Source organism: Anser cygnoides, chromosome 10 (genome assembly GCF_040182565.1).
Source record: "Anser cygnoides isolate HZ-2024a breed goose chromosome 10, Taihu_goose_T2T_genome, whole genome shotgun sequence".
Classification (NCBI taxonomy): Eukaryota; Metazoa; Chordata; class Aves; order Anseriformes; family Anatidae; genus Anser; species Anser cygnoides.
The window spans coordinates 9,045,557-9,072,397 of record NC_089882.1 but is presented as its reverse complement, the minus strand read 5'-3'; the positions used below and the strand labels follow the sequence as shown (position 1 = coordinate 9,072,397).

Below are 26,841 nucleotides of genomic sequence, written 5' to 3'. Positions count from 1 at the left end.
TCCTGCAGCGCCAATTGTGGCGCGGGGATTAGGAGAATAGAATTTCCCATTTGAAGAATGATCAAAAGGAGGGTTTGTAAGTGTACAAGGTAGCCTGAAGCTCAAAGCCAACAAGATAATGGTGAACTTCTTCTGTGTGTTTTTTAAAAAAATTAAAATGGACGTCAGCACCACACCGTGCGTCCACATGTTGCTCACAAGTGCCTGTTCTGACTGTCTAGAGAGGTTCATTACATGGCTCTTCACTATATCCATCCAGCCAAAGTCACTTAGGAGTATTTTATGATGTATTTGGCCCTCCTCCCTTTACGGAAATACTTTTCATGCTTATATCCATGCCGTTTTGAGCTATATACGTGAAACAGTGCTGACCATTCCCTCTATCCCTAACCACAGTAAATACTCCCACAAGCCAGGTCTGTTCTCCTAACTCCTTCACAAACAAACTTTGGCAACAACAGAAAAAAAAATCCAAAATTACCCACATTTAGCAAAGTTTTTTTTCTGTTCATCCCTTGAAGGTGTCGAAAAACAGTGGCAATTCTTCCAAATCCCCTGAGACCACCAGTCTGCAGTACAGCCCAGGGGCAACAGGCGCTGAGCATGAGATCGGTGTCACGCTGCCAAGTCCCCAAGCAGTGGGACCAAAAGAACTGACAGCCACGACCTCTCTTGTGCTCTCCAGACAGGAGACCTGACCTCAACTCAAAGCCCCCAGCCTTGTTTTTTTGGGGGACCATTAGCAGCAGCTCCTGCACTGTTTCTACTCCGTGTGCTGCCTTGGCGAAAAGACAAGATACTGAAAATAATAAGCTGGAAGAATATGGAAGAAAAAGACCTAGACTGTACCCGTACCCTCAGACGCCTGCTTTCTAGCCTTCCTGTTGTTCAATATTTTAAGGTAGAAGCTGACAAGATAAAAAAAAAAAAAAAAAAGCATGAATGAATCATCGCCAGCTTAAGACTGTGAGTGTAAACATGCCAAAGCCTGAAAAACACAAGTCACTGAGAGGTCTTCTAACGAAGTGGGAGCATTTTAATATGGCTAGCACACATACACATGAAATAAGCATAAGGAATCATTTTGGTATAGGAGAAATAATTCTCTTTTCTTGATTCTGTGCTCATTTCATGGAGGCAAGGGGCCAGGGTGTGATAACATTGTGACGAATGAGCTGCATCTTCCAGCATTTCATCTTGTGAAGGAAAACAAGGAAAATAAATGATGCTACAGTCAGTTCAGGGGCAACACGCTGAGATGGGCCGAAAGGAGGTCAAACAGCATCTCCCACCAGCCTCCTCTCAAAATCAGATCCTGTGACAGGAGCTGAGGTAGCTCATTTTTATTTTACCCTCCAGTGAAATTACCCTCCGGTGAAAAACTGTAAAGGAGCTGGTAGGCAGAGATGGAAACTCCTAGCCTGGGAGGGATTAGGGCAGCCACAAGTGATTTGGGTTGAAAAAACATAACGGGTAACAGCCAAGCAGAGTACAAGCCCCAAAACCATTTGAGAGTTTGGCCTTGAGAGGTGCAAAACTACATCTCAGCCTAAATCCTTTCCAAGCTCTACAAGACGTCAGAGCCAGGACTCTGGTTAGTAGGAACTGGCATGATAGCTCCTGTGACTCATTCAAAACTGGGAAGAAAAATTATGGAGGTAGGAAGTGACCAGAGCCACAACAGGATCGAGATCTGTGTTCAGCAGGACACAGCAGGACACAAGACCTTCGGAAACACAGAGCTTGCACCCATGCTTCAGACCCCACTTCCACAGCAAGCAGCCCTCAGTTTGCTCGTAGGTACCTCGGAGAAGAGGACCTGTAATTAAATGCAGTGGGCATCTGTAGGTGCAAGGAAGTGGACAGGACAGCAATGTATTCTGGAAGCAGCACTGATTAATTTCATATGCACCCTGCTTGAGCCATTTCATACTGGTTTTAATGACTGGAGCTCAACTACAGGTCAGCTCTTCCTTAAACTTTCTGACTTCGGCTGAGGTTGTACCGAAAACTAGCTGACAAAGCTACAGACAGAAATGAAGTTCTGGGCCAATTTACAATGTAGACGAGTACACCTCGTGTAGTATTCAAGATCATTTCAACTCAGAAAGTTCCTGATTTCCAGTGGGACCCTTACATTTCAAGCTGACTGTCCACAAAGTGATGCTCAAAATGATGACATGTTCCTTGACATCAGAAGTCATTACACGCTTCTTTTTAAGAAAAACCTCTACGTTTGCAAGTAGCAGAATGATTAACTCAGAATATAAAGGGATTGACAAGTGTTACCTTTAATTTCTACCAGACATCATTTCATCTTTCTATACTTAAACTTGTCATTTGGTTCAACAGAGTAATTGAAATCTACACTGGAGTAACTGAAAGCAGAATCTGGCTGACTGCATTCAATGGACAGTTTCTGAAAGAATATGGATGTGTCATTAATGATCAAACTGCACAGTATTAGATAACATCTTTAAAAAAAAATCTCAAGTATCGTCCACAGTTAAAGAAGTCTATTCAGAGACCTAACAGTTTCCTATGCTTGAGGACTTCAAAATTCGATGCTGCAAAGTAAAATACCTCCCAGGAAGGAAAACAAACAAACAAACCAAACATAAATTTCCTTCATACACTTTCTCAAATTCTACCCATCACTACCAACAGCTATCCAGCAACAAAAGAAAACAAAACAAAACGTAACTAATGGATGTGAGGTTTTCCCCACTTTTTCTCATCCAGCCCAGTCCCGCAAGGCCATTTCAGAAATCACAACTGTGGATGTGAGCGTTCACACCTGGACACCTGCCATACAGGTAACACTGGCCAGTTCCTTCCAAAATTGACAGCTCTGCAGCAAACCCATTAAAAACAAGCAAACAAACAAACAAAAAAAAATAAGGTAAATTAAAACAAAATAAACAAAACCAAAATAAAATAAAACCACATAAAATCCCCCTCCATAAACCTTCCCCGTGTGTCCTAACTGATGGACTGCGGTATTTTTGTTTTACCTGTGAAGCTACTGCTCATTTCAGGTACATCATCCTCTTCCTCATTCTCTGTGTGCACTATGCCAGCATTTTGCATATCATTGTAAGACTTGGTTCGCTTTGGAGTCGACTGCTTGGAGCCAGACTGCAGGTTTTGCAGAGCATCGGTGGAAGTCACTTTCCCACTGAGGGGCTGGCTGGGAGGCTTGGGCGTTCCATAATAGTTACCTAGGCAATAGAAACACATTTGCATCTTCAAAAGGGAACTGTTTAAAGCAGCAAGATTTCTATTTTATTTTATTTTCAATTCCATCAAAATCTCTGTCCCACCCCAGTAGTAAATAAACAAATAGATAAACTGACGCACGCCGTTCCCATTTTTTTAAGGGCATATTTCATCTCCGGATCTCTGGAGTGGACACGGAAATATTTCTTGCCTTTTAAGTTATTCTTGTTGAATCTAAAAGGAGAAGCAATGGTTGCATTGTTTAGGTGCACTGAGCGTACAAGGGCTAAAACAAAAGGCAGCCGTGGTGAATACCAAACTTCATCTCATTACATCTGAATTTCAATTAGTAGCCTTTTTCGATGTGCGCACCCACACAATGCTGTGGCAGATCTGGAGTGAGCCCTGCAGAAAATAAAAAATTCATGACTGCTATCACCCAGTGAAGTGATGAAAGGCTCGGTAGCCTGCCTTAATACACAGGTTCTTTTAGGGCGGATGTTGCATTTAAAAACAAAACCCAGTCTCTGTCTAAAGGAAAACTTTGTCAAAGGAGAGAAAAGGAAAGGCACCGCGTGGCACTGCTTTCTTCAAAGGGGAAATTCCGCGGTTGGGTCAACTTGGGTAGAAGTGAAGACCTTAAAAACTTGGGTAGAAGTGAAGACCTTAAAGCAAAACCGGGAGGGACAAAGACGCACCACAGTTATGCCAACACACGGCTGCTGGCAGCTGTCACCAGAGGCGACGTGAGCAGTTCAGAGCACTCGGGTACTTCGTTGTCATTTTAAGTGACAGTGGGAGAAATACACAAGACATACAGGTCCACCGAGACCGGAACAACAAGGGAATGTTTCACTGGTTGGTTCGCTTCACCTCGAACAGCCCAGCAGTGCTCGACCCTGGGATGCTCCAGAGGAAGCTCAGGTCCGGAATCGCCTCCGGCAGCACTGGGAGATACAGAAGTCCCGGCCCTACTGCAAGGTGCTTCTTCCTCCTCTGATGGACGGACACTTTTTGCACAGAGATCTGGGATATACGGCAGTTCATACGCAATTTCCCAAATCTTCCCATCCATTAATTATAATTATTTTTTTATTTGCCACCTTTGGATTCCAAAGGTGGACTTAAATATCCTCCCCAGGCTCTCTGGCATGCCACAATATTAAAATCTGCCTTCCAATCTAGCTGCATATAAACCCACACTGCTATTACAGCAGTACAAGATTCTTCTTTCAAATACACAGGTACGTTTATTTACATTCCTCATCTATCTCCATAGGTTACGCACAACACGACAGCATTATTTTTCAATTTTTCAGCACGTAATTACATAAGATATTAAATGTCCATTCCCCAGAAAACGCACACGTCCCTTTATTACTCCTGTTACACTAGATGGAAACCACATGCCAAAGGCACATTACGCAAGGGCACTTTAAAACCTCACCTGTGCTAAAAAAAGATTATTTCATTTACTCTTTACATCCGCGCGTGTATTTTTGTTGCAGCAGCCAGCCTCACCGTTCGTACTCTGCGATACAGCGCAGGGTAACGCCAGCCAAGCAGTTTGCACGGACCCACCCAGCGCTGCGCGGAGCAGTTCCATCTCACCCAACGCGCTCCACGGTTCTCTCTACTCCTGCTCAGCCCACTCAACTGCCTTTCCTGTCTGAGCCTCGAAGTCCCTAACAACCCCAAAGCTGTGGGAGTTGCCTGCTTCGGGATAAGGCCATGGGGATTGTGCACATCCCAGCACCCGCAGATCTCAAAGCGCAGCTCTGGAAAGTCTCCCGATACACCTGGAGAAAGGGAGACGGGGAAGCACCCAGCCCAGGCTGGCAGAGCCCACCTGGGGAAGGCCACGTTGGGCACACGTTGCTGCCTTCCCCAGTTGTTGCCTTCCGAGGGGAGGAAAAAGTCCTACAGAGCCGAGGCTGGAGGAGTCGTGCATCTCCTCGCTCCGTGCTTTCACAGCCCGAGCAGCCGGGCAGCATCACGTGCACGTTTGTCTTAACAAGGCGCGTTCCAGCCTGTGTACAGCGGCGTGGGTTCGGCTCCGTAGGAGCAGCGACACTCCGCACACCGCTTTCATCTTCCGTTCGTCATTTCAGAATCTTAAATGCACGCTGTTGCATAATTTATAGGGAGGAGGAAATTACTTCTTCTGGAAAGTCTCTAATGGGGATGGAGGCTACTAAAGCAGGTTGCAGTCTGTGCTAGAGAAATGATTCTTATGCTCTACATACTGCAAAACTATTTCATAAAAAAAAAAAAAAGAAAAAAAGAAAAAGGAGGAACGGGGGAGAAAGAAAGCAAAAGGAAAAATACAAAGGTAGGTGGGAAGAAAAAAGAATTTACCCTGCTCCACTCCTATCCTCCTAGGCATTTCTCCAGACAAATGCTGCTACTTTTTTGTTTGCTTTTGCTTTTTCAAAAAGTAGGTGTGTTTTCTAAGGATGTTAACTGCTAAGCCCACAGATCTACGTGTGCACAAGGAACATGAGAACGGCTTTTATTTATGGCACTGAACACCACTATTTTGGACAAAATTTACTTCAGATCTGTTGTAAATGATTACATCCTTCTGCAATGGGTGCAACAAAGTGACTGAAGAGGGTATGTAGACGTTGTTAATGTGGATTTTTATTTCTCCTGGACAAAAACATAGCGCAGATGTTACCATCACTCCTCCAATTACAGACCAGTATCTTTGAGTTTGCTCATTTTCAGTTCCTCTAGTAACAGGCAATGCTGGGCTTCCTACCAGTACATGGAGAGCTGTTCCTCAAGACAAAAACAGGCTTCTTCAAAGTATTTCAGATTTGCTTATTCCAAAATCACCAGTCACTTTTCAAACCCGCCATGGCTGTTGGTATCACTATTAGTGAATTATTATTTTATACAAAGGCTGTGTGCTGTGCTAGGGGATCCCTACAAATATATATGAAGGCATACAACGAGTAAATATGAACTGGAAACTGAGCAAGGGTGTGCACGCGTGGGTTTTGTTTTGCAGGGTATGGGAAATGCAGCCACCGGGGCTGAACTTTGCTTTTCCCTCCACGGGAGGCAGATTCAGCCTGAGTCAACAGTGAAAAAAATCACAGCTCTTCCCTCAGATTCCCACGAGGAGATCCAGGCCTGGCACACCACACAACCCACGATGACGAGGTGCAAAAGAAAGCTCCAACGCAGCTTCCAGGTGGCAGAGAGTGAGAAAATGGAAATATTCTCTTTGCCTTGTGTCTGCTGGGTGCAGTCAGACCTACTTCTCTTTGCTAAGCAGCTCATTTGGAAGGCGCAGCACGCGGGCCTGGGCTCGGGGGCAGACACACCAGTAGGAGGGACTGGCACTTAAAATCATCATCAAAACTCGTGTTTAATCCTACAAATTATAAAGAGAAAATATTTACCCTGTGACTCAGAAATCCAAACGTGCGCCATTAACAACTGACAGCAAACAGCCCAGGAAGAGTTTTTAAGCGCTCAGACTTGACATCATTTGCTCAAATTAAATCTGTCAATGTTTACGAAAAAACATATATTTAAAAATATGCTTTAACAGTGCTTTGTGAGCCACTTGTAAGCCTACAGAAGGGGCTAACTTCATAGCCAGTGTAATTTGTACTGAATATCCAATCAGCTCTAATTATTAACAGCATGTTACATGCGCATACACAAGCATCTGTCAGCCCAGAGGATCCCAAAACATTCCCAAAACTCCGCGCAGAAGTTGTGGCAGGACTGCCCGGGTGCTGGGCTCCCCCCTGGTGCCCCTAACGGGATGCCTCAAGGCTGGAAAAGAGCAGCTCAGCTCCTGGGCGAAGAGGAACGGGAAAAGCTCTCCCTTCCCGTGGAAATGCCAGTTCTGAAGCACCTGGGATGCCAGGAACTTTCCCAGGTCTGATTCCTATGGGAACGGGGCTCCTAAGCCTTTCTTCTCATCCACGTTTGGATCCTGCCTACAGTAACTGAAATAATAGCTAATAATACACTCCCTCAGCAGATGCACATGCTATTAACTGAACTCCTCGTCAGCACCTTTCACTAACCCTTATTTTATTCAGTCCCCTGGTGCATGAAACAGATTTATCCACAGCTGAAGTCTGATGGCAGCTTTTGCAGCCAAAACCGTGACTTAGTCCAGGTCCTCCAAAGCACCACTCAGGAGAGCACACAAAACTACCAATAATAACGAGGAAAACACAATAGCTATTTGGAAGGAGCTGATTTCTTTTCATCTCCTTATCTCTAAGTGTCGGCAGCTTACACGTTTTAGCATCACGCGCAGTAATTAGGCTTCGGTAACAGCTAATCACAACAAGACGACAAGTTCTCATCATCAGAACACTTCTTGCTCTGCCAGTTCAAGCAGTGTTCATAATCAATGAAAGCGATCTACAGCAGCTCCGATCCTGTCCTGCAGCTTATGAATTAAAGTAATACCGTCAGCCCAGAGACACCGTGGTTTTTGTTTGTTTGTTTTAAGTTTTGGAAACCTAGTGGTAATGAAAAATTTGTCTTATGTTTCACAATAATAATTTAAAAAAATATTAAATGCTTCCCTGAAGGGCAATAAATTCACATACAAGCCTAAGTTGTTTACTTGACTTGGAATTTGAAATGTAATTCATAAAGACAGCTAATTGGTGCATTTTTAAGTTAAAATAACTGAATCCAATTCCTAAGAACTGCTGCCTATTACCATTCAATTCAAACACAGTTAGCGGGACTCCGTCCATCCAAAACGCTGCTTTTGGAATGGGGTGAAATGTACAAGAAGACACATGCAGATCTAAAAGAGTCTAAAACTGAATGGACAGGAAATCAGGTGTTTCACCTTGCAGAGAGGCAAGATGAGACCACAGAGGCAGCTGGGGTGAGGACAGGGCAGCAGAGCCGACACGGAGATGTGCCGGAAGGCAGAGGAGCTGTGCGCAAGGTCAAGCACAAGGCCAAGCATTAGTCCTCATGGTACAACACCAACCGAGGAACGTGGCCCCAGACCTTACATTTCCAGGTACTTTAATCTCTAAGTGTTGGTTTTGCTGTAGCTATTCTCCTTTTGGGGAGAGGGCAATTTGTCTTGATTTTCTGTTGCAAAGAGATTTAGGACTGGAAGCGCGTTTGTCTCAGGAAAGTACAGAGCGGAGTTCTTGCGGTCCTGAATTTACTGATGCCTGCTGCGAGGCATAATTTTGCGATTATAAAACAAACAAACAAAAAAAACCAAGACACTCGAAAGCCTCTGTGTAGCGTAGAGGACCCTGCGTCCACAAGAAGTGCATCTGATCTTCAAAGGAGTTACCGAGGACTCCATTAACAGCTCATGTTTTAAGAAGCAGTTTGCAGCAAACTCCGTTCATGCAAATGCGTATTTGGGGAAAGGGACTTGGAGATAAGCAATAAAATTAAGCAAGGCCTGGACAAGAAGACTTTAAATGTAATTATTAATGTAATTGTTTTCTTTTCTGAGAGGCAGCTCCTCTTCTCTGTGCCGTACAAGAACCAAAGCAATTGACCCTTAATTTTAGCAGAAGAGCCTCTGCTCATCTAATCCAGCAAGAGTGCTTGTGTCTGATTAGCACAGGATGAATTGATTCCTGGGAGCAGGGCTCCTGCTACTGTGTTTTGTCTGTTCTCCTTCCAGATCATATTCTGCTACAGATTTCCACATTTAGATGACAGATCTGGCTGCTGTCTGCAGGATTCACCTAGCTGCAACTGCACATTGATTAGCAATTGCCTCGAGGAAATTCAGAGTAACCAGGCAACCAGGAGGAGGCCTTGGATACAGCATCTGGATTGGAAGCAAAACACAGACAGCGGAGGATCTCGGAGAAATTAGCCTACAATATATGCAAATCCAATTTGCTCAAACTAGCAGATTCTCTGCCAATTTTTGCAGTTATAAATGGTGAGGTTAACTGGAAGATCAGTCTGGATTTCTTGTTAAGTTAGTAAAAATACTACAATGGGCACATTTCAATTTCTGCTCGATATCTAACACATACTACAGTCAGTGCCTTACAGGCAATGACAGCACGGCAGAAAGTCACCTACAGATCCGATCGGTCTCATTTATTTTAATTTTCCCTGTGTTTAGGTATCGCTAGGCATTGCCACATGTTACCGTTAGCACTCACGTGAAGCTCTGTCCAAGCACATTTAATGCATGAAAAATTTCTAACGAGCCAAAACAAAGCAAAGACACTTCCAGTAACACATACGCTGGAAGGTATTGGTGGTACGGGGCATGAGACGGATGTGGAAGCTCGGGGTGCTTCCTGAGTTCAGCTATATCAGAGCTTCTGCTGTATATACATGCAAATAGATTTAAAAAAATCGTAGGGAACACGAGTAAGTGTGTGCTTGTGCATGGTACACCCAGAGAACACAGAAGTGGCTGGCACACACCCTGCCTAGCACAAGGACGTAGGAATCAAGAAAATGCCACGCTGAGCCATTGCAACATGCAACCCTTCTTGCAAATGCTTGTATGTTTATGTGCATCCCCCCCCGCAGAGGATGTGTCCCGTTAGCACCTCGCCCCTCCGGAAGGCAGAGGTGTGTGCCTTGCAGCTTGTAGCACGGGGAGAGCTCTGCAGCGGCAGGGGGATGCTGCGAATCGAGGAGGCTGGGCTGCCTCCTGGCACAGAAGGGCTGCTCAGCTGCAAAGGCAGCTGGATGCCACCTACCCCAGAGGTGCAGCCAGCTCCAGAGACAGTCCTGAGAACATACAGTCCCAAGAAACAACGCCGAAATGTGCCTGGCTGCCATCTATCAACAGTCTTCTGCAAACAGCCTTCATTAATCAACACATCAGATTCTGGTTAAAGAGTAAATAGCTTAAAATAACCTGACTCTAACTTAACACAAAAAGCAACCGATGCGCCATACCCTTTTTGTCACAGGTGTTTGGGAACAACCTCTACCCCTGAGGCCTGTGTTTTAAGATATATCAAGAAAGAGTAAAAAGCAGGGCTGCCGATGAATAATTTCAGAAAAATTATTGGAAAACTTCCTACTGCAAGTGCACAGAGAGAAGCCACACAGAATTTCCATAGGAAATTCGAAACCACTCTAAAGCCCTATCAGAGATTTGAATATTTGCTTTTAGAGAGAAAGAGTTACTCAGCTATGACTTCAGCTGTTTGTAGAATGAAGCATTGTTATCCGATGACACTTCAGTATAGCTGCGCTCATGTTTAATGCTGATAATCGGGCCCAGACAAAAACGTAGACTTTTGATTCTCACTAGCAGTTTAAAAAAGAAGAAGAAAGCAAGGCGTAACGCCAAAGGTAAGAAAGGCATCTTTCTGCAGTGCACAGATGCTTGCTCGTAAGTGGGAATTCGACGTGATACATGGTAACGGTGCTGAAGGAGCCATTATGATTTATTGAGTCAATCTGCAGGATGGAGACATGAATAAGCAGATCTTATCTCATTAAGCGGAACATGTTGTTCCGCTGCATGGGCATCCCCAGCATCTGCCAGCCCTCCTCGCCCAATCTTCTCATGTTCTGCACACTGCGGATGCAGTGCTCGTTTCAAGGTTGTACCGAGTTGGCAAGACCCACGAGCTGCAAAGACACCAGAAAAACAGCAGAGAAAACCCAGCCATTTTGGGAAGGCAGCTGGGGGAGCAGCGCTGCTGCGGGGAAACCCAAGGAGAGCTCGCCCATCAGATCTATCAGGCCAAAGGCATCTTGATTTGAAGCATGTTGCTGAGTACACCTCTCTGCTTCCGCTGAAATTTTAACTGCTCTGTTAAGGTAATTTATTACACTCATTAAGTACCACGATCGGAGACCCTGTCTACAGTAGCTAGTTTTATACACTTTAAAAACGTTCGCAAGTCACCCCATTACATCTTAGTCATGAGGCTAATGCAGATTACTTATTACTTCTCTTGGCAATCACATAACGCTTGTCCTGAGAATGAAAGATGATGCCTTGACAATAATACTCCATAATGTAATAACCCTTCACACGTTATAAAGTGCAGCACTTTTTCTTTTGAGGATCGCTAAGTGCTGGGCAGGCATTCATTAATTCAGCCTCTCCAGACCCCAGAGATGCGGCTATCCCCATTCAAAATTCGGCCACCACGCCTATGTCCCCCGTGTGTCTCTGCACAGCGCCCACCTCCCCTGTAACATCTCGCTCCAAGCTCCCAAATTCCCAAATGCCATTGCTTCCACCGCCTCCCTTCTGTCTGTAACATGAGATAACTGCAGGCACAGGACAGACGCTGAAATATTAATGAGGAGAGAAGTAAGTGTTGTTTTAATATTCTCCAAGCCGGTAACCTGAAGTATAGAGCTGTTACCTGATTCGGCTACTCGGCAGGCTGGGGAAGAAATGGGAATAAAACCTAGAAGCTGTGTCTCCGCTCAAAGCAGCATTCCCTTGGGGGCCCTGGGAGAGCCCGCAGTTCAAATGCAGAAGTAATTGCCAAATAATTAGTAGCCTACACAATTACTGCCATGCATCCATCAGTATTTTATGCCCCGAAGGATCAGTCAATAAATGCCCAAGATTACAATTATCTTGGTTTCCCATCCACCAGAAGGCCCAGGTAATGTGCAGTCTAAAAAGATTTTTTCTTTGTAATGAATATTGTCAAGGGGAGTTACCAGCTGGCTCGAGCACGTCACGTGCAGCTTCACCAGCACTCGGGTGGTGCAGAAATGACCAATACTGGTGCAACATCACGGCTTTGGGCACATCTTCCAGGATTTCATCTCCATGCAATCAAAATGGGGCTTTCATAAAGGAAAAAAGCAGATGTTTCTAGCAGCATCTTAAAACTGGATCTGAAAACCTCAGGAATTAAGGTTTTCAAATTCACTCCCCCCCCCCCCCCCCCCCAAGTGATTATGATTTTAGGAGCATTTTGGGTGAAGAACACACCACGGCGGTGGTCAGAGAAGAGGCTGCCGTGCCTGCTCTGCATTTACAGGGACGTGAATCAAAAACTGCCCTGAGGAACACATTTGCAGTGCACCAGAAGAAATACTACTGATATTATGCAGCCCAGTGGGTAGGCAACACCTTTTTTGTCCCCTTCAGCTTGCAGTTTCTCTTTGCAATTAGAGCACTTTCAAAACCTGATACACTCTCCGACTATTTTGTGGTTTCCAGCTGTTCTCTTCTGCTTGTTCTTTATTCCTTCCAAATCAATAGCATCCGTATCAGCATCAAAGTCCTGCATTTTACCCCTGCTCTGAAAGCTCCCTGTTTTCTATTCTTTCTCCCCAGAAGTTCTCTTCAGTAACTATTAAATGCTTTTGTTACACCTCCTGCAAGGTTTTTCCCAATGATAGTGCTGGTTTCTGAGTGGCTTTATGCCTTCAAAAGGCAAATGAATGCCATCTGGCAATGTCAAAACGTAGCCTTGATTGTTTAAGTCACACTTCCTCTCCAGCTGCTGAAATGTAGCAGAGAAATAAAGAACACGACTACATCCAACTCCCACCCGTCATCACATGCAGACACAGAGACCTCAGCCTCTGCTCCCAGCACCACAAAGAGCAGGAGCTCCTCAAGAGGTGTGAAATGCTTCTACCTTACTGTGGCATCAGGAGCTACTTACAAGCCCGTTCGTTCCTCCAGCCCCACCAAACCTGGGTTAGATCATGAAGCAGAATTTGCCTATTCAACATCACCGCTCTCCATCTCATGGCTTTGCCCTTGCTTCATCTCTAAATCACCAAATTGCACTGTAACTGAACGCAACCCTATCCCTGCAGTTGCTGGAGTTCGGCTCAGTACAGTAAGTAGCATTACTAATATTAAAAGCCATGCATTAAAGGTATTATTTTATTGTTCTCTGGAGAGAAACAGGAGAGTATTTCCTTTTGATAAGTTCTATCCCTCTGGTTTAGAATGAACTGTCACTGGAAGGGTCAAAAATACAATCAACTTCACCACGGTGGTGCATTAAAGAAAAAAAAAAAGACAAAACGCAGCATAGAACAAATGAAAATTAAAATAATCTACGACTATAAAGCTGGGTACTGAAGAAAACCTGGACATTAGAATTCTAACTTAGTGGCCTTCATTTTGGGGGAGATTTTTTTATTATTAGTAGTAGTAAAGCAAAATTGCTGGTGGTTGCAGCTTGAGTCTTAACCACGCCATATTCTAAGATGTAATCAAGATCAAAACTGTTTTGATCAATACTCTTGTAAAATAAGATTTCAAAAAAAAAAAAAAGGACAACGAAGCCATTAAAGAAATCTCAGAAGAGAGCAAAATCATTTCCTGAAGCTGTAAGTGAAAAATGAACTTTATTTATTTCACATTACTATCAAATATTGATGTGTCTTGATGCATACGTGTATACACACATTGTTATTATTTTCTTTATTCTAACTGATTTTTCCCTCATGGGCCAGTTCTCCAGAACCACTAAGCATCAGCATCCCTGATGTCAACGGGGAAAGAAGCTTCTCAGCACTTCGGACAAGTTAGTCCCTCCAAGTTGACACTTCTATCACCCACCGAAATGAAATACCCATTAGACTTAGGGAAGTCAACCTCATATGCAGCAACTCAAAATAGCTAACCATGAAATCTAAATTGTTTAGCTGCTAAAGCATATAATCACATAAGCAATGAAACGACCATGCTATCACTGTCCCAGATGGGTACAGCATTCCCTGAAAGCTAATGCCCAGCATCTCCCAGGAGCCAGCTTACAGCCAGTTACCCATTTTGTCTTTCCAAGTGGAAAGGTCACCAGAACGAATATGATCAGGAAGCAATGGCAAGGCAGTTCAGCCCATCTATTTCAAGCACCACAACAAAGAAAACTAATTTAGTGTTATAATTAGAAACACGGAGAGGAAAAAAATGATTTTGGAGAAGTGCTGCTTCTGGAACCTTAGTGTTGGTGCTGATAGGGCTAATCAGCTCAGAGAGGTGGAAGAGCGAAACCAAATAATGCATTTAGCATCTTCACGTAAACCAGGTTTGACACCGCAATTGTCTGTAGTTGGGATTAAGTGCAAGGTTTAAAGGTGACCTTATAAGAGAGTTTTTAAAGAAGTAGGCTAAAGAGTGTTTCAGAACTTTATTTTTAGAGCTCAAAAAACAAAACCACATGTCCCAATCTTTTTTGTTCATATTTGATAACTACTTTTCAAAGAATATCAGCTATTTGTGTGTAGTTCACATCGTAAAACATAATCCATGTATCTTGTTAATGGCTGCAAGAAGGGTTTTTCAACTCCTAGTTATGACAAGACCCATTTCACTTCTTGCAAACGACATGCATGAGCTGAAGTGCACGGGAAGGACTTTCAAACCTGTAAGATGTTTTTTTTGTTTCTATGATTTTCATTAGCTTCCCAAGAGATGCATCTGACTGTTCTCAGTCAGGGGGTAGATGGAAACAACACAACCAAAAGTAGTTTTCAATTTAAAGGAGATAGAGATTGCATCTTTAGGTATACAAATCCTATTGTGTAGCTAAATTTGGCCAATTTGCCTCGCATTTTCTTGGGAGGCAAAGCCATCTTTTTCCTTCCCTCACCCTAGTGACATTTCAGTGCCCCCTTGGCTGTCTCAATGCTGTTGTTTGTAAAGCTGCGCTGTCAAAAGAATCAACACAATGTCTCGGCTTAGAAGTAATTATCCAAGAATAAAGAAGAAGAAAAGGCCAAAAGCAGTGCACCACGTAGTTGCATCCTGAGACACATTTGGGTGATGAAGGATGTGTACATAGGGAAAAAGACAAAAAGGCCGGAAGGAAAAGAGAGACAGCAGGAGGGAAGAAAAAGCGAACAGAGAGATAGGTTATAGGGGACACAAAGGAAAGATGCATTTTCATTCACTGCCACGCTGCCTTCCCTCAATATTTTGTTACCAGATTTCATCTTAGATCCTCCTGGCCTACTGATGTTAATCTTCTGAGGTAGTTAACTCGGTGGGAAAAGACAAAACACAGCAATATTGAAATTCCCTCTCTCTGCGTACAGACAACAAATGGAAATGGAACGCAAAGACAGAAAACAAGGTCTTAACTGTAGCTGGTTAACTTGAGCACGGGTGACGCAAATCAGACATCCTACCATGGCTACTTGAAGAGCTTTTTCTCTGCCCGTGATTCCGTACCTTCATAGGTTCCTACTTCCAGAAGGGTCCCACTTCGCTCCAACTCCAGAAACTCCTCCACAGTCAGAAAGTTATAGTCCACACCAGGCACTTCTCCTTCTCTCGGAGGGCGAGTTGTGCCTGAAAGGCAAAATTAACATTTAATATAATTTTTTCTCATCAAGTGTTAAAAGGGACAATAAAAATGATTATAAAGGTAGAACAGTATCCAAAAAATACAATTCTATGATACACAGAAAGCAACGCCAGGAGACCAGTTAGGAACCCACATAAAAACAAGGCAAGACATACATTTCTGATGATGGTACTAGTTGTTCCACCAAACCACAGTAGTTTTGATATTCCCAGAAAGGCTTTCTGGCAAAGAATTATCTTGTACCACATGCAGAATCACAGCTGGAAGAGTACGGTATCTGGGAATATGCCAGCAATTACCTTCCTGCCATTAGCAGAGTGTCACTTCAACTTCGATAAAATTGCAATTCGTATTTTCAGATAAGGCAACTTCTGTCTTCCTTTATTTCTGTGTCACTTATTCTTTCACATCACAGATCTCTTCTCCCTTATTTCTTCTTATTACTTTATCTCTATGTACGGTTTTTGTTTTTGATTTTAATTCTACATTAAAAAAAATACCATGAGGCAGTTTGGATGCACCACTCACATGCACTCACTAGAGAAACTGTCTGCAAATGCTTCTTAGTTCACCTACGAGCTCATCCCGGTTCAAGAAATACTCTTCCTTTTAAGCAATACTTCGCACTGAATCCCTCTCTAGCACTCAACAATTTAAACAGCACCCATGGAGAACAGGGCTCTGATCATTGCTGCTCTGCCAGCTCTGAAACCCTTCCCTTCCTACCAATTTCCAGCCCTTCGAAGCACGGTGTAAGATGAGTCATTTCATGACTTTTTGCTGAGATGGCTTGGGCCACTGCATTTTAGGTCACTGAGCACAGCTTAATTGATTGGGATCCATTTCTGTTCAATAGCCTCTATTTTCCTTGACTCCAGAGACTGGGAGACGGCTGAATTCTGTACATCTGGGATTAAATACAAATGACAGATTTAAAGACACCGGTGGAAACTGAACTTTAGAAGGAAGAACGGTGTTAGATGATTGCAGGTGTTTGATGGCTGTGGCCGCAACCAATCTGCTGGCTTGGGAGTAACTTCAGAGCTGTGGAAACCATACCTAATATTTAATGAAGCATGATTTCTCACTTCTTTGAGGCTTTCCCGGCCCCTGGGCAGTACCTTCTCAGTGCATAGAGTTTCTTAAGCCTGCTATAAAAGGACTGAAGAAAATATAAAGAAACTGAGTTTCTGGAAACTAATTGGGAAGATTCCAGCTCTCAGAAGTTGAAAGAGCATAAATTTACCATGCCTACATCTGGCAAATGTTTTCCTCAAGTGCCAGGGAAGCGGAAAATCTGCTTATGCCCTATTCATCCGAGAGACTGCTCAAGAGGTCAGTCTTGATGGAATGACACCCTCAAAACACTATCACTGGATTAGTTTCCCTGATAGACATCCACTTTCTCCAAAATCCTCCATTTCTTGTTTCAAAAGAGAATCTGTCTCTCTCCTCCACCCCCTCTCTCATTTTATTCACCATCAGCCTTCAGATAGCCTCTGAATTCCTGTGCTTTTGCTATCATTCCTTCTCTTGGAGCTGTGTGAATGGTAAAGGCAGGAGGAAGAAAAGCAAAAAAGGGGACGGAGGCGATGAAGGCTACCTTCACCATACCAGCAGAACTATTCTTTCCTATTTGAAAGGATTCAACTTGGCATTCTTTGAGTTCTTGAATTCCTACAACGATTTTTACCAAGCACTTTGCAGCAGAGGACAGCTGTCTTTCACAGATCTAGACCAGAGGAGGACTGGGCCTGCACTGCGTGCCCCTTGCTGCCTGAGCTGCTGCGTTTCTACCCAAGACACGCTGCCCCACGCCTGATGCTGCTGCGGATGTTCACACCGTGATGACCCTCACCTGGGCATCACAGGTCTTGCCCCCTGTTGGGTTCCCCTAAACCAGGCCCGTAAGAGGGAAGGAAGATGAAAAAGCTCCAGCAATACGTCCAAGGATGCTCTGTAGCTGCCCCACGCCTGGAGCACAGTGGAAGTGAGAACCAGACTCCGTAACGCTCCTCACCCTCCGCGTCAGTCAAACGTCACCCCGAGCCACGCGAGCCGAGTGACAGAGACTGGGACGTGCTTCTTCCCAGTAACTGACAACACACGTTCATAAAGCACAAAGATCAAGGAACTTCAAGATTCATTTTACTTTATCTTTTCGAGTTCTCATCTTTTCTTTATCTATATCTTCCCACGGAGAGTATTTATTAATCATTTTTTTTTTCCTTCTGAATTTTTATAGCAGTGAAATTGCAGTCAGCAGTTTACTAGTGCTGGCTGCCTATTTGACATGACAATTATATCTCTGCCATAATTCCTCTGAGCCATTTTAATGGATCTATTTGTTTCATCTCAGTGTTCTTAATTTCCTGAATATGTTCAAGTCAAAAAATCGCAGATGTGCTTGCTATCAGCGCGATTGCCTGCAACACACGCTGAATGCATTAGGAGCGCCAAGCCAGGGCGTAGAAGAAAAACATTACATCACAGAGATAACATTTGTCACCTCCTGTTGGGCTCCAGCAAGGAACAGGGGGGGAAATAAAAACAACACTGCTTAGGATATCTTATCTGGACCGAGGCGAAACACCCAACAACTTTCCATGTCGCTGTCTAGAGCGAAGATTGCTTGCAGATGCTCGGGCTGTTATCCTGCTCCACATCTGAGCAAGTGTTACTGAATGCGATTCAGAAAGGCAGGGGGAAGGGAAAACCCGCCTCCGTTTTTCTTGTAGCAGAATGACAGGCTGCCGGCTGGACACACGCCTGGCAGATGGCATTTCAAAGAGTTTTCATGAACCATCTGGGATGTGTACAATGATTACAAACCACACTTACAACAAAGCCAGAAGGGCTGCTTCGCGAGAGGGGTGGGGGGAGAGGGCAGGCGGAAAGAAAGCGTGAAAGAAAAGACAACCAAGAGGTGCGTAAGCCAACTCGGGGACTTTTCTCCCAGGAACGGGACGCTGAGAACAACCGGCACCTTCCACCCCGAGCTCTTCTGCAGCCCCAAACAACCGCTCGACTGCTGCCCAGCACCATCGCAGGCTGCAAGCTGCCGTCAGAGCTTTCTGCTGATAAACTCAGAATTGTAATTAAGTCTCTCGTTATTAATGTGATTTAATTATGTGCAAAGCGTTGAGTGTGTCCTCCCTCCCCCCGTTAAATTGCATTTCAGCGTCCTTACTACAGGTTGGTCATCGCTGAAGAAAAGGGCTACGGAGGTGGCTGTGTATTTTATCAGAGCTAATAGCAGATCAGAGCACTGCTAATGGCAGAATTAATTGAGCGCAATGAGTGCTGTAGACAGCCCAAACAAGAGTTAGATACTCCATTAGGAAAGGAGAGCCTATCATATTTAAATACGTTAACCTGCCTGCCATGTTTGCACTGAAATATTAAGTGGCATCAAATCTTATTGCCATTAGGTAGCAATTTAGCTAATTAATTTGAGTTATGTCCCACTGCGTGACTAGCTCAGAATTGCTAATGCTACAACATGAAGAAACCGAAGGAGAAACTGAGTGGTTACTGACTCCTTCTGTACATTTAATGATTCATAAACTTTCACGATTTGGCTAAAATGTCCCACAACGTACAAAAGTAGGTATAAAAATGAATGCACAGTGGAACTGCTCAAATCTTCTACAACCACAAAAAAAAAAGAGGAATAAAAAGGCTATTGGTTAGCATTGCGGGTCTTGCCTTCTCTCTGGCTCTGGGGAGGTAAAACTGCATTTGGGTGGCCCTGATGCGAGGTGAAACATCTGCCGAGCTGTTGCTTTGGTTGTCACGCTCAAGCTAGTGGCATCCTTGACAATCCATGCACGATTAATGCCCGGGCCACAGAAAAGGGATCTCCTCGCGGGCTGGAGACCCCACCTGAGAAAGTGCTCACAGACAGGTGAGCCTGCGCAAGGAGAGCCCCGTGCTGCACTAACTAAATTAATTAAATTAAAGCTTCTCATCCATGCCCAGAGTAACTGGACTACAGCTCAGATGTACTGATGACTATCAACTATTACTCTGAATAATTTAAGTGCCCATTTAAAAGACAAATAGCTACTGTTATTATGTTGCCTATCAACCATGCTGACAATTACCCAACATGAGCCTCAATTATAGCATGGCCAGATTGTTAATATGTGATTCAGGGGCTGTTTAGCTCCTTATCAATCTACCATGGCCTCATGTTAAGCTGTTAATAGCCACTGATGCCCTGCTGCTAAATTAATCAGAATCTTGCTTATTGTAACCTAAAAATAAGACTTCAAAGAGGCCATAGTCACTTCAGTTTTCTTCTTAAAAAAAAAAAAAAAAAAAAAAAGGAAGAAAAAACAGTTTTTGAGCTGTAACCATGCATCCAAACAGCCTCTGGCGTGTTATTTAGAAGTTAACTTCTCCAGTGCAGAACACCTACATCTCCCCATTGCATTTCTGCAAGCTCCTTACCCAATTCCACTGCTTGGCAGAAATTATGGTGAGCCACCACAACATAGCTGAGCAGACCACAAGTCGTTTCTCGTCTCCGCTGTCCAGATTCTCTTAAAATGACAAAACGTGGGAGTTTTACACTGAGGGTACTGACGTGGCTGCTACAGGCGTATTTTCTACAAGCCCCAGCCACTGGCGGTACCACAGGTGAACGGAGTGCAGGAGGGAAGGTTTTAATGCACAGCGTGCAGGGATGCTACCGACTCACAAAGCTGCAGGGCCGAGCGCTGCTGCGGGGGTTTGCCAACAGGCTGCCTGCAGGCAGGCTAGAAGGAAGGATGCTGCTCTTGCTGTTGCTCTTGCAGGCTGATATTTTTGTTCATTCAGCAAGCGATTCCTCTCCTTGCCTACCTGGAAAAAATCTTCAGCTGCTAAGGAAGAAACGCACTAGGAAAAAAGCCCCTCTTCGCTCCGCGCAGCGCTCACAGGTCACCGTCTTCCCTCGTGTCACGAGACAATTTGGAAAGCCTGCTTTGGCTCTCCTGCATCTGTCACCTCCAGTGCCAGATAACTGGAAGGCAGGACAAATTCCACAGATCTGCTGATGGCAAGCAGAGAAGGGAAGAGACAGACAAAACCTGGTCTGCCTCCAGAAGAAGCAACCTGATTAGCGGCTAGGCGGAAGCCCGAACTTACCTGGAACACAGCATTAGGAGTGGCCTCATCTACATTAACAAACAATAAAGAGTAACCTGTCTGTAAGCAAACGCTGTACACAGAACTGCTTCATACTATAGATTCCCGGGGTTATCCAAACTAAGACTGCTGACGTTATTTTCTAACAGCAGCAGAAGGCATTTTGTTTGGACACAGGTATGTTATCCATTACTCAAGTGCCTGTCCCCATTTACCTAAGGTAAGGGGTGCAATTTATAGTTGTAATTACATGAAAAAACAGAAGTTTCAGAAAGCCTTAGTCTGTTACAAATCAAGCTCAATTTAGAAATACAATTTTATCTGGAAACTCCAAACTCAGGAAACCCATTCTGGGACTTTAAATGGTGTCTGTCCCTTCTCCAGCCATCGACTCAATACCTGTAAACCACACAGACGTGACAAGCATCCAAAGCGTCTTGGTGGCAAAGCAGAAATTCAGTCCAAAGGAGAACGTGCTCTGTCACTAGACATTAACTCCCAGCTTTGTTAATGATGCAAGTGCAGGAACAGATGCTGATTGACTCTTCCTGGCCACACAGACACTGCAGTACTACAAGCAAAATTTCTGTCAGCACAGTCTGCAGGAATGACTGATTAAACCCAGAAAGCAGCTGACCAAGACAAAGCTATCTTTCTATAGAGACATTTCAGAGAGGAATGAATTTTATGCCTACAGTCTACACTTTTTGTCTGTAGGGAAGATGGAAGGGATTTGTCCAAAGAGCTCGGTATCTCCTCCTGCTCCCACCAGCCTCTCCAGCAACGCTCCTTGGGCAAAGCCGGATCCCTCAGCTTAGGGGGACACCCTCTTGCCTGAAGGACCGTGCTGTGCACACACCAAGCAGTGAGGCCGACCCTCAGCACACGTAAAAGCTGCTCTGCCTCTTTCTGAGGCGCTGGGTCCTGCTGCATCTCTCGGCTCCTTTCTCAGGAAGAAGTACCGCCGGCCTGGAGCCTCCCTGGAGAAATGATTCAGCCAAGCCGCGCGGCAACGGCTCGGGGTTTGCATACCCTCAAGGCGGCACGTTATTTTTGTCCCTTCTAAATCTGTTCCTGGTATTCCTGCGGCCCTCACTGCCACTGAATGAGAACACTGATAATCTTCAACACATTTATCCCTGTAGTGTTTGGAGGTAGGGAAAGCAGTTTTTTTTCTGTTTTATAGCACCGGGATGAAAGATGAACCAGACCCAAGATCTCAAAGGACTTCAGGAGCCTAATTCCGGAGAAATCAATGGGATTTAGGAAACCTTACGTATCCGGGCCTACCAGATTAAAAGACAAAAATAACTTGCTGCTGCTTTGGGGCTTTGCAAGCTTGTGAATGGGCAGTGAAACACCGTGCCCTGGCTACATGAAGCCAATTCGCATACAGGGTTTTGTTCTGGACCTCAATATCAATTCAAAGAAACCGATCATTATTCAATGACCACAAGATGTAAGGGTTCAAAAACTGCCACGCTTCCCAAGAAAGCCACTTAAACAGGTCTTTTTTTAAGGATCTTAAGAAAAAAAGAAAAAGAAAGTATTCTGGCAGCAAATAAAACGTAAGGAATAAATGTTCTCATGGTCGCAGCAGCAGCTCACCTTCTGGATCCCTCTCTTTGAGTGATTGCTGTTACCTCAGACACCTGCAGCCGAATCCCTCTCATTTCCCACGAGATGGGACACCCACCAAGAAGATTAAACTTTGTGAACTAATGAGTTTGCCATTAATCCTGTGCTCACTGAGTCCAACAGCATGACATCCACTAATTTAAATTGTGAGAGCCTGATGAAAAAGCAAACGATGTGCCTACTTGGCGAGAAGACCTTAGATGTAACTAGGCACTGTTTTATTCTAATATATGGATTAGTGTAATAAAGTGCAATTTTATAAATCAATAAAGCTGTAGTAATGGGATTACACTGCAATGTTCTGCTTTTAAAAACTGGCACAAAAATGAATGAAAATTGCCATTGGTGTAAGTGTGTGTGTGACTTATGGGAAGTGAAATCAGCTGAGAGTAAATTAACAGGGTGATTATATGTTTGCATTCATATTCACTTTCTCTCATATATACATTTTTAGAAGTCTAGATAATGCTACAACCATGACGCACGCCTTTACTTCAAAAGGTCCACCTTTATTGTCTGAAAGAACTATTGACACACCTCCTAGTAGAGATTTTGACTACTGCGTACAGCCGTGCACATCTGTACTAAACACAACGGACCAAAGGTGCTGGGGTGGGTGCTCTCCACCACCAGCTGCTCAAAATCTACTTTGAAGTCACAGGATATGTGGATGCAGGGTCACTCCCATGAAAACAGCACTTTTAAACAAATACCCCATTGGCTTATTGACACTTCCCCACTGTAGGAAGTCGTGTACCCAAAGGTACAACCTATCTCATGTGAGTTATCAGTTTTTCTCATGGCCATTTGCAAATCTATCTAATTTCTATAAATTGCCGAACAGGAGGTGTTGCCCAGTCTGAGAGTTTCATGAGCCAAGGAGTATTGCTTTTTCCTTTAAAACATGGATACTAAAGAAATTTAATCTCCCCCAAACAGGTAACCTATTCTCTATTTTACTCCAAGGCTTCAGAGTCCTGTGAACAGATACTGGAATTACGCTCATACTAAACTGGGTATCCAACACAGACCAAACACCTGCAGTACTTCAATTCTGTTTATATCCAAAAACAATATTTACTCTTGACACCTACATACATACGTGCAGATATATCCATGAAAAGACATTCTGCACTTTAAAGCCACAGCAATAGATTATTTGATGTCCATTTGCTCAGCTGCTTCAACAAAGATTGCTTGCCTCCCTGGCTGTTTGTCTTCTGAGGCCGTTTGCGTTGCCGAGATAAGTACAACACAATGTGGGACAACCCTGCTTGGGTGTGATAGAAAACTCTTTTTGTTGCCTTTAATTGCCCTTCTAGCAGACCTTCAATTTGCATTTAAAAGTCTTAATAAAACAGCTCACCTAACAGCATGTGCCTATAACTAGATCAGTTCATTAGTCTGATCTCTACAAATTCCACCATAGAAAGAGAGAGTCATATAAAACCTACACGTTTATCTCTGAAACGTTGCCTGATGTTTGTTTCTGTGACCAAATTTTCTCTGACCATGAAAGAGAGAGCATCCATCACAATTCCACAGAACATCAATATAGTTATTTAAAGCAGTCTTTTCCCTGAACAGCATACACTGGAGATACCATCACCGCGGTATACTTCTTCCCCTAGCCCAGAGCTGCAAAATGCTTAGAACCTAATGGACTCCCAGCCGTGATAACCTCATCACACTCTTACAAAGTCACAAGTCTCCTGTGGCCCTTCGATTTCTGGCAAGACAAAAGTCTACCCACTTACCAACCCTTGGCTCAGATGGGTCTTGTTCCCAGACAAATCCTCCCCAAGCCTTGCCTGGTGGTTTTCCAGCTTCGTATTCATTACTGACCAAAAAATGCAAATGCATCAGATATAGCAAGAAGTATGCAGATTATAGAAACATGCAGTTATAGAGCCATATGGATGCACTTACTGTGAAATGCAAGGGAAGGACTAGAACAGACAGCAAATCCACCCAGCAATATGCCCATTTAGGCACCATTCCCTACAGATTCTGTCCCTTAATTTTACCTGTACTTAACTGCTACCAATTTCTCTCTTTTTTTTCCCCCAGTAGCTCTGTATGCCTCGCACGCTTTGGTTCTCCATGATTGCTAACACTTTAGCTGGCTGAAAAGATTCTTCTGGTTTGCTTTCTGTAACGTTGTGATTAGGTGACTGCTCAGGATGCTGAAAAGATGCCAAATGTTCAGGAGTTGATTGGTGTTTGAGTTTAGGATTCATCCCTATTGATAATTGGAAGCATTAGAACATGAAAGAAAACAAATACATTAATTCTAATTTTTTCTTACCTCGCTGAAGTAAAAACTGTTGGAATATTTTACTGTGTGCAGTTCCCTTGTTGTCAATTCTACACTACCAGTTCTAGCACAGCAAAAACTTATTAGTCCTTACAGCTTTGTAAGAGCAATAGAATACCAGAGAAAACCCGAGTTACAACGCGTATTCCTCATGTTTAATTAAAGCATTCCCCGATCCAGGAAGCCTGCTGGTTAGTCAGCACACACCTCTGCATCTCCGCGGCCTGAAGCTGTGTCACGCCACTGATAACATACACAGCCTTCTCCATTTGTTTGTTTCGGGTTCGGTTTTTTGTTGTTGCTGTTGTTTCGGCTGTACACAAATAATGAAAACCTTGCCTCCCAAACCTGTCATCACCTCGGAATCTCACAGGATGTGTACCCACGGAGTGTTTTACTGCGCCTTTCTGAAGCCGAGCACCACCCTTACAAAATACTCCAGTGCTCAGACTGGGGACGATGACACAGTGCTTGGCTTAAATGGTCTTTGCTTCATTTCATCTGATTACTTCCAGTTATACCTTCTCCCTGCTAAATGTCCCTGCGTAGGCATTTAGAGCTCTGCCTTCACACGAAACGATCAGTCCATCACATTACACGCTTTGCCATTTTATTAGCTTCTTGCAAGTCATTTTCTGCAAGTGCCCCCATTTTAAATGCCATTTTAAGCCCGCTTGCCATTTTCCCAATGCCCTTCTGGTACGGGCGGGCCAACAGACAGCGCGGGACAGCACGCAGAGCCGTAACGCCAGCAGCTCCCACCTTCACCGCAGTAATTCCAGAGTATCTGAAGGTCCCCACTGTCACTGGTTTGGATCCAACGTAAATAAGCTGCACGCAACAATTATCGTCGCGCAACTGTTTGGCAGCCCAAACAAAATGAGCTGTTCCTTGTCCTGCGTCCAATTCCCAACAAACAGAAGCACCACTAGGTTTTAGCTCATACCTGTGTCAGGTTCACGCGGAGAATAAAGAAAAAAAACACAATTACTTTTTCAGCTTAGACACAGTCAGTGGAGGACATTGTCATCCGGGGTGTTGAGAAAACAGTCGGCCCAGAAATTTGCTTTCTCACACTACCAGATCAGCCCACTCCAGCAAAACGAATGTCTGAAAATACGCAATCAGATCTCGGCTTCAGAAAAACTCTGTAATGAGATTCTCTCCAAAGTCCCGATATGTTACTCGATTTAGAGGACAGTCAGGTGATTATCAGAGACAGAACGCTTTTCTTCAGCACGAGGATGTCATATAGCAGATAAGACTGTATCAAAAAATAAAGTTTACACCCAAACTCCAGCACTTATACTCAAAGCGTGAGGCATTTATCCTGCGACAAGCGTGTTGAGTCCTTCAGATGACTGATGCAGGTGACGCCACTCTGCCAGATGGATGCTGGCACAGAACCCTCACGGCACTCGCTGCAAATCACCTGCTTAGCTTAAAGCACACAGGTGCACGCAACAGCTTCAAGGCTAATTTCCATGCCTCGTGTTAAAGATGTGCTCAAGTTTTTGCAGGATAGAGGCAATAAATGTTTTGAGGATCTAAAAAATGTTTCTCTCACCCCGCCAAGGAAGCATTGTAGTAAAGCAAAAGAGCACCGGGAGATGAATCCCTGATACCCTTGCAACCGCAGGATGAGGGGGAGCAGAGCCCGATGGATGTGACAGATTAATTGCAGGCATTTTAAGTATTTTAAATAACAATAAAATAACCCCCTAACATCCACCACAAAATCTGAGCAACTCCCACTTGTCAATATATTCAAGAATTCCTTCTGCAAGGTGGGAAGATTGAAACTGCACCCATTTTTTGGACGGGTTACGGAGCCACACGGTGACCGAACTAGCAGCCCCAGCTCCGAGCTGACTGGGAAGCAAAAGAGCAGCAGGTCACTTGTGCCCCACGACTCTGCAGTTAGCAGACTTTGTTTGGGGGCTAATGGCATTACGTGCTCTGTGACGCTGATCTGCTGAGATAAAAGTGACAGTCCTCGGTGATGGCTTCATCAGAGGGAACTGCTGACTCAATATTTAGGCGTAGCAGCAAGAGCTGTTTATGTGCATACATTGAAAAACAACAGATGACTTGCAGAGCAAAACACATGGGCAACATTCTCTCTCGAGGCAATACAAAAGAGCCAAAGTAGCTAAAGCACATTCCCACAGTGACTGTGCAGTAAAGTAAATTAGAGCTCTATATAGCCATCATCCATTATCCCATATATTTTTAGCAACACTAAGATTAATAACTGGAAGGAGCCAACGAAAC

At 44.1% G+C, this 26,841-nt stretch overlaps 1 protein-coding gene across 31 annotated transcripts in view; it reads right to left on the bottom strand.

Moving 5' to 3' along the window:
* The window catches only part of MAGI1 (membrane associated guanylate kinase, WW and PDZ domain containing 1), a 327,075-nt gene that overhangs the window by 73,720 nt on the left and 226,514 nt on the right, over positions 1-26,841 (bottom strand). For all 31 annotated transcript variants that reach the window (XM_048071991.2, XM_067003356.1, XM_067003359.1 and 28 more), the window contains exons 3-4: positions 15,344-15,463; positions 3,015-3,221 (exon numbers count right to left, since the gene is read on the bottom strand). In XM_048071991.2, coding sequence (XP_047927948.2) covers positions 3,015-3,221; positions 15,344-15,463 — 327 coding nt within the window. The remainder of the gene's footprint in view (positions 1-3,014; positions 3,222-15,343; positions 15,464-26,841) is intronic.